General features: G+C 38.1%; 1 protein-coding gene across 1 annotated transcript in view; it reads right to left on the minus strand.

Moving 5' to 3' along the window:
* Positions 1–5,822, minus strand: part of LUZP2 (leucine zipper protein 2) — a 121,546-nt gene extending 115,724 nt beyond the window's left edge. The window contains exon 1 of the mRNA XM_029963807.1: positions 5,776–5,822. Coding sequence (XP_029819667.1) covers positions 5,776–5,795 — 20 coding nt within the window. The 5' untranslated portion in view covers positions 5,796–5,822. The remainder of the gene's footprint in view (positions 1–5,775) is intronic.
* Between the last annotated feature and the right edge of the window lie 3,359 nt (positions 5,823–9,181).

Genomic DNA, 9,181 nt, shown 5'->3' on the forward strand with positions numbered 1-9,181 from the left:
ACACATTCTGCTCACCCAAAACCTTTCTTCTTTATTCTCTTTCCATAAATTCCTTTGGAGAGAAAAATAGCATGACATTAAATGCTGTAAGAATAATAGGGATTCTAGTGCAGAATGATAAACTTAAGATCATCTGACAAACTGGACCACAGAAAAACAAAAGTGTGGGTACAAGATCTAGTTCCACTGGGTCAGTTGTATTGGTGTGAGATTGATCCTGGGTTTAATTCCATCCAGACAATGCCCTATAGCAAAGACAAGTGAATTTCTGACCTAATAGCCTTCATACCATTTGCTGGAACAAACAGAAATGTGTTTCTACACGAATCACCCTAAAGTTTTCAGGATAAATACTTGCTCCTAGTGCCTTCACCACTGACTTAGCATAAGGGAATATTACTGACAGCTTAATAATGTTTCTAGATTTTGAAAATACTTGAGATAAACATAAACACCATGCACGAAATGGTGTTTAGATTCAGCTAATACAGTTTACTTAGACAAGTAAAACAGTCTACTCTTAGCACAGACACTCTCTGCTAGTGAAAGACAACGAGAGATTAGAAAGAGAGGTATTAGATATCATTACATTCCATATAAATACCTGGTTTTCTCTTATCCACCTCCATGCCTTTTGCCTGCTGCAGAAGAAATAGGCAATCTTTTTGAATTAGTTATGCAGGTGAGTAAGAAAGGTGTCAGGTATAGGAACTAAACTGATCCATATCACACCAAATGAACACAGCCTGGAAGGGTGGAAAACTGCACATATTCCTGCCCAGTTTTGTATGCAGCTGTTATCTCACAGGGGCTCGTTCAGTTTTGAAAAACAAGAGGTAACCTGAGATTATTTTTGGTGGTTGATGTTAAATGCTGGCTGTTCTCGTGCAGCTCAGCCTTCGAATGAAGTCTTAAACACCAATTTGGATCAAAGCGTCGAAAGCGCTAATTGAGCTGGCAAAGATACAATGCTCACAATTAAAAGATGTCTCCATTTGGTTGATGGCCAGATCTGTAGCTGGAATAAAGTTGCAGATGCCAGCTGATGATCAGAGCCAGCTCCTCTCTGAAACACAGCACTGCATTTCTTGCTTATTAATTGGAAGGGACTACCCTGACTCTGACATTACAATGCAGCCACTGACCTCAGAGAGTGGCTCTTAAACAGGAGCATTGTTTTCTTCTTTTCTTAGGGGCACAGATCCTGCCAAAATTTAAACATTAAAATATCCAGATTCAATTTGCAACAGAGACATCCTTCAACCACAATGTGCAGCTCTTCCTGTTGACATGCAACTGCCCAATTACTTACAGATACATCGGATTTTTTTTTGACTTGCCTATTGAATTCTAAGAGAAATGGTCCTTGCCATGACTGCATTCTTCACTTTTGCACATTAGAAAGCACATTATCAAGCTGATCAGTACTAATCTGATGAGTGCTGTGTTTTCACTGCTCATGTTATACAGAGGGATAGCAACATCCTATGAACCACTCTCTGCAGAAAACATTTAAAAAAAAAGGAAAACAACTTTTAAAGCAAAGGCTTCAAATATTCAAGTAATAAACAAAAGAGTTGTTAAGGATGTACCTGGGACACTAGTACAAAACTACTATAACACCCAACCAGTACCCATTAAGGGCAAACTTTTCATAAATGTCATTCAGAAAATAAAAAGAAAACCCATAAACTTGAGAGAAGAATGTCTTTTATTTCACACGATAAGATTGCTCTCAAAGAATTATAAAAGGAAGAGAAGTCAGAAAGTTTTGCATACCTGAGTGCCCTTCCATGTTTGGATGCCAGGAGGTTGGGGCAGTTAACTCCCATACTCTTTGTCCAAACCCAAAACCATAAAATTGCTGAAGAACAATATCCTTCAGGATACCAAACACATCAAAAGTACAAGATTACTTCTATAACACAAGTGACAGAAACTCTTATATTAAGAATGATCCCTGGACTAGTGCCAAGCAGAAAACCCAAATCAAATGCCCAAAACATCCATAGCCACTTTTCATGATCAGAAGATTTCATCACTTTTTCCCCTTAAATCAACTTTTATATATTAATTCTTTTGGAAGAAGAAAATAAAGTAAAGCAAACAAGAAGAGAAATCTTCCCACCTTTCTCCTCCACACAAATAAAAATATCTCAAGTCCAACACAGACCACATCACCTATTCCAAATTATGTCCAGTGAAAACTGTGCTGCAAGCAACAAAATGATGGTAAAAGAGTGAACACTGCTCTTTCACATTATCACTGAGTGGGTAATGCTGGAAAGGACCACAGTGGGTCATCCTGTCCAAGCTCCCAGCTCAAGCAGGGTCATCCTAGAGCACATTGGCCAGGATCATATCCAGAGATTTCTTCAATATCTCCAGTGAGGGAGACTCCACGACCTCTCTGAGCAATCTATTCCAGTGTGCAGTCACCTGCACAGTAAAGAAGCTCTTCCTCATGTTCAGGTGAAACATAAAAGCTTTTGAGGTCTGAAAAGGCTGAGATCTTCCTCTAAGGCAGATTTGGAAGGTTACCTGCAATGTAAACTTTGAAAAAGCTTCAAAGCCAGTTAAGAAGACGGACTTTGCAAAAGCACTCACTGTTTCCCATCCCCAGGGGAGTTATTTGGAACAACCTCAGGATGTGTCAGAGGAGGTTACACTGACAGCCAGGCCACCAAGAAACACACACCGAGGTAATCAGTGCTGAGTGAGCTTTTAACAGGACAACAATTGCTCAAGTTTCTCTCTCAGCAGTGCCATAATGGCAGCCATCAGCAACATAAATGTAATATTCTGTTGAAACACAAGGAATCTACACAAAATTTATATCTTTTTGTACACTGAAGTGCACAACTGTCCAACAAGAAATGGAAGCTGGCAGAATAATTCCAGGTTAATGTATTTTCCAGAAACAATGCTTATCTCCAATGTGATTTCTTGCATTTAAAGGAAGTACTAGGATATTAAAAGAAAACCCACCAGTGTTATCTGTAGAAATAATTTGGAATTTTTATCTGCAAGAAGTGTAACCAAAGTGACGCCTCAGCTGTTGAAAAAAAAATTCAGCTGTTTTGAAATATTTCATTCTGTAGAAGCAGATGTATGTGTATACATATATATACACATATATATTCAAGCCACTGAGAAAAGATAGCCAAAAATCAAATTTTCATATTTAATTATGTGTCTACAACTAGAAACCTTTCACACACAGGCACATACACTGTCCATATTTATGTATTTTCCCTTGAGCAAAAAGAGATCTTTTTACATTCAAAAAACCAAACCAAAACAAAAACAAAACCACCAATGGAATTGGATACTATCTTGCAATTTTTAATTTCTTTTTATGAGCATCTCCCAGTGATGTTTTGGCACCTACTCCAGATAAGGAGACTTTCCCACAGCCGTTCCTCTTCATTACATTAACAAGAATCAGGTAAGAGCCCTCTCCATCCTCATTAGTGCTTGGTAAGTAATGAGCACTAAGATTTAGACACACACAGAGACACACTATAAAACAGTGTTATCTGGAAGATTTACCCTTAAGTTAGCACTAGGTGTACATAACCCATGAGGTTTAAAGTGTCTGTAGCACAAGAGGAAGCTGTTCTATTGCCCTAAAACTGAAGTGAAAGTGCTAGCTTTTTACTGCTTTCTTATCAGGAGACTTTGAAGCCATATTTTTAAAACTAGCTTTAAGCCTTTGTTTGAAAGAATTAAAGCAACACCAATATTATAATTTCTAAGTCCTGAGCAGTAACAAGGAGAGCCTAATCAATCTCCTTCCCTCCAATATTTTCTCACTCACTACACATACAGCATTTTTGGTTTTTATCTTTGTTTAGAAAGAGCAGCATCCAGATGCAGCCAGCCCCTGGTAAAATACAGATAAATAGAGTATCTCTAGAATAACATCAATATTTCAACTTATTCATTCAGTGCATAACATCCCTTTTTATCTACCTCCTTCCAACAGATATCGAAATTAGCCTGTTTTCCCATCATCACCCCTTTGATATCTTATCTCATCCTTATCTCAGGTCTGAGAATGGCTCTGGCAACTTCTCAGTTCTGACTTTGTGAAGTGAAACTTCCCAGTAACTTCCTTGAAAATCGGGTGGTTGAGGGAATTGCTTGGATATGGATGTTTGTTTCCAGCCTAGTCAGCAACTGAAATTCTGAAAATACATCTACTCATTTCTCCAGGTGGGTCCTTGCAAATATTCACAAGAATGAGTCTGCTACTGATATTGAACATTCTTCTACAGTAGTGGCACAAGCTACCTTAAGGATCATTTTATTCTCTAGAACACGGAAAGATTTAAGGCAGATTAAATTATTCCATACTGATTTTTCCAAGGTATTGTCGGATGTTAGCAAGGGCGACAAAAACTCCGTGTTCCTGTAATGGCTGAACATTATTTGGAACAGTTTTCCATTACATATAAAAGTACCATTTTAACGTGTGACACAACCAAGATTAAGCAACAAAGGAACATATGATGTAGGTGAACACCAAAATCCATAAACCTGACTGCAGTATCAACTTCTGCAGATCACCTATTTGATGGGAATGGCTTCAGCCTTTGCAACTACATTTTATGAGCCATTGATGGGCAATTTGTCTATACAGAGGAAACATTCTCCTTAAACCTTTAGTTCTGGTATACATGTCCTGCATTTCTTCCTAGCTATTTCAGAAGCTATTTAACTTTTGTCAGTTTAGGTACATATGAAACAAGCAATACCACGCACTGTGACATTAAAGCAGATGGAAATGCAAGTTTTTTTCCGAGTCCATCTGAAGAAACTGATTATTATTTCTTTAAAACAGATCTTACTATTTAGCTTTCACGGCATTTTAATTCTTTCTGTGCCCAGGAACAGATAGCAATCTGCCCTTGAGCCAAAAGAGCTCCAGCTGAGTAGAAATTAGGGAAAGAACTAGGATATTTGAAACAGGAACAGAGGTGTGAGTTAAAGAAATAAAATATATGAAATGTCTGCTTTCATAAGCTTTCCTAAGCCAAATACAGCACACCTGTGTACACTGAAGAGCAGACAGTTGTTTTACAAGTAAATAAAAAAAGCAACTGCAGATTAGTCTCTATTCACTATCTGTGCACTTCAGGACAGTATTTTTTTCACACATCATTCATATATGAATGTAGAGATTTCACAGAAAACAGTATTTGAGACTTATTTTTCACCAAATTAAACAGCCAGGCTGCACTGGTTGCCACGTTAAAGATGATTAATGAAGGAAACAGGAGGGGAGCAGCAATGCTGTGGTGGGTTCTGACCCCCCCTCACCCCATTGTCATTGAGGCACCATGGTTACAGAATAATTTCCCAAGCCTTACCATCTGCATTAAGCCAAATAACCTTATTCCTCAGCCGAGAATAAAACAAAGAAAGCTGCGAGCCTAGACTTTGTAAAAGAGATCAGGATGTCTTCCCAACCATCACGACTGTTTTGTACCCCCCTCATACACATCAGCACCTAAATAACAGTTTGCATTTCAAAGGCTATAGCTCTCGTTTCCACTCGGATTTTCAAAAGGTTAGTGCAGTCAACAGGCTGTTCCCTTTCGAAATTCAAAAAGTGTCAGATTTGACTTGTTCAGCTCGCTTAAAACAAAATCCACTGCAGATTACAGGTATTAAGCCTCTCTAAAATATCTGGTCCCTTGGCAAACGGTTGGTTCCCCTCACAGAAGGAGGAAGAAAACAAATCAAAACCAACAAAAAACTCAACAGTACCTGTTTGCAGAAGTGCACATGCCAGGAGCCTCTGTATTCTCCACAGCAGGGCTGATGGACTGTGCCAGTCACTGATAAGTAGTAAGAATACAATGGCTATTCTGGGCTTTTTGGCACAGAAAACAGGAATTAATTATCAACTGATCGGTTTCAGCAAAGCAGCTCAAAGGTCCAGCTGCTAAACACAGTTGTTTGATTTACACCCTCACTGAGCTTCAACCCCCCCCCGAAAAATATTTCTTAACAAAAAACCCACTAAATGAAGCAGTAATAAAATTAATTTTATTTCTCTGTTTTCAAGGGAGTGTCTCTTTGCACACATTTCATTATTTTGCCTCAGGAGGAGGAAACTTCCTCAACCATCTAATGATACCCAGAGCACAGCACGGCTGCTTTTCAGTCTTTTCAGCTCAGCTTTCCCACACTGTTTTTTTTGTTTGTTTTCTTTTCCACATTTCAGTAAAATCTCGTTTCCCCCCCTTCTTTAGTGCCACAGGCAAGCCTGGAACAAACATATGGCTGCAAAATCATTCAGACATGAAGAGGATGGCATTCATAAGGTGGGCACAGGGTATTGCTGGGCTTATTGTTACTGTCGGTTCTCAAAGCAATTCTGAGGTACAAAGTTCAAGCTCCTACTCCTGTTTACTCATTCATATCAACAAAACCACACAGTCACCTGAAAAACTGCATCAAGTATTGAGAATTCGACAACATAAAGCATGAATAGGCTATTTTGTTCACCACTTACAGCACCAGGTAATCTGTCTCCCCTCCCACTACCAGAACAAGTTTAATAAACAGCCATAAAAACTACTGAAAGTAAGTTAAAGTGTCATTTCACCAGGGTGAAATTACAGAGACTGGGCCCCACTATCAACCCCTGTTCTTGCTCAGAAGGTGTTTGGATGCTCTCTAAGCAAGGGCAGAGCAACAAAGCCAGTGATGGCACATCCCTCTGGGTAGAACTGTGATGGCCTGGAAGTCTTTCATGTGGAGATGTTAGAAAGATGTTCTGCTCCAGCCCCACTTGCAACTAAAAGGGAAAGGTGTTAGTTTGCAATTAGATGTGACTCAGCAAATGCTCCCTCCGTTTTCTAAGGGCTGCAATTTGTCCGACAGTCGGTAAATGTGTTTTTCAACCAGCTTCCACTTTCGCGATGGGCAAATGGAAAGTAAACCCACCTATTTCCTACCAGGAAACTGTGACTATAAATCAATCAAATAGGATAATTCATAAATAACAGCAATAATAACATGTAAATGGATGGAGAAAATAACACTTCTGGTAACATACACTAGCTGGCAGCAAACAAGTCTTATCATCCTAAGACAGCATGTGGAGACAAAACACACCAGAATTTTGTGACACTTCTCTACTTCTTTCCATAGAAGCTATTAATCAGTATTGACAAGCAAGATATTGAGAAATTCTGCCCACAGCATGTAAGATTCCCATATTGATTTCTCTAATGGTTGACTGAAGTATTGTTTGTATCAACAAATACAGTAGAAATTTAAGAGGGAACACTACAGAAAACATTGCAAAGACAAAACACAGTAAAAGTAAACACTGATAAACACAGGAATAATGTGAGGTAAGGGGTAAATGAGCAAGTAATAGCAGAAGAAGGAAAGGGAGAAAAAACCCTATAATAGCACACAAAAACTGCTATTTCATGCAGTGTCATATTTATTCTTCAGCATTTCTAAAAGGACTTGCCCTCCAACGTGTTTGAAATAGGAAATATAACAATACACCTTGCACAATATTAGGACTGAAGGATGGTGTAAAAATAATCTTTATGCTTTCTGACAAACATATTACTTGACTTCCACGCAGAGAATATTTACAGTTCTGACTCTTTACAAGGCAGATGGCACATCAGTTGTGAAAAACTAGACAATGGGAAGAAACACTGCTTTTGACAAGTGGCATAAATGAGATTTCTTTGTCTGCAGAGTGGTACATCATAAGGATTACTATCTGTGAACAGTTTTCTGTTAAATATAGAAAATAATACTGAACAATCTCACAGAAAAAGGGATTACAGTTTTAGGTTAAGATATCCTTATATCCTGTCCTAACTATAAATTAATAAATGAGAAAGAAACAGAATGTCAGCATTCTAATTTTTCTAAACACAAAGAATACATTAAAATGTCAAAAGTAAGTCTCCTGAGCAGAAATGCATTATACATAGAATAACAAGCAGAATTCCAACTGTTCTATTACATTTACACTGAATTCTAGAGATCCTCAAGATTTATCTGAGATCACCTGGAACTTCAGGGATACATTAACTAGATTAGATCAAATCTAAAATAAGTCTTTAGTGAAGGTTACAGAAGTTTTTATGGCATCCTTTCTTTCCCTCACTTCCTTCTTGTTTTTTCCTTTTTCTTCCTTTCACTTTCCAAAAGTCAGAAACGTGATATAGTATCATAAAAAAAATTTTTTTAGTTTTTCTGGCAAAAATTACTTTTTTTCTGGATTTTTAATTTAAGTTGGTGATTTTAGATATAGGGAGCACCTTTAAATGTATCAGCCCAGCTAATAAAATAACATAGCAAGTATCACACTTCCAAGGGCATCATTCATAACCAAATGTTAGGCCTAAAATAGCAGAAAATTCCATAAAATTTGAAACTTTTTAAAAATTAAAAATGAAAGTCTTCCCCCCCCACCAAGACATATAGAGTAAAAAAAAAATAGAAAATTGTGGTTACTTTATTCGGGAGGTGAAGCAGAAGTAGCTCCTCCTGCACACACATCTGGGGGGGTGGGGTTTTTGGGTTGGTTGGTTGGTTGACTGGCTTATCTGATGGGGGTTTTGTGTGTTTGGGGGTTTTGTTTTTTGTTTATGGGAGGTTGCTAGGTCTTCATTCTTTCTTTTTAAATATATCAAAACTTTCCTCTCAGAAGAAGACCCTTCTTTCACCAAGTAGCTTCTAGTTTGCTGCATTAGGCACTTGCTTATAAGTCATCAAAATAAAACCATTAAGCCAAACACATTCCTTGAAAAAAATGGGAGTTGCACCACCGTTTTAAGCACCCATTATGCTTAAACACAGTCCACAACAACAGCACATAATTCTTCAGCTATAGCACACCAAAAACTGTATCTAAATACTACTTCTGTACCTCAAATATAAGTCCTTACAAGCCATTAACAAAACAAGCATCATCATCAGGCACATTGACAGAAATCAGAAAGCTTTCACAGCCCAGAAAACTCAGACAGCAAAAAGCCTGAATTCTAAGCAGGAGACAAATGGTAGAGTTATTACCCTCCTGAAAGAATAAAATTAAGAACCTACAGCAAAAAAGGCATGGTGTTTTCTGCTGAAGAAGCAGCCTACTAGCACTCTGCAGAGTTCATCCTCAGCCCTGGGGAAGAAGAGG

This window comes from Manacus vitellinus, unplaced genomic scaffold, assembly GCF_001715985.3.
Source record: "Manacus vitellinus isolate BGI_N305 unplaced genomic scaffold, ASM171598v3 scaffold_63_pilon, whole genome shotgun sequence".
Classification (NCBI taxonomy): Eukaryota; Metazoa; Chordata; class Aves; order Passeriformes; family Pipridae; genus Manacus; species Manacus vitellinus.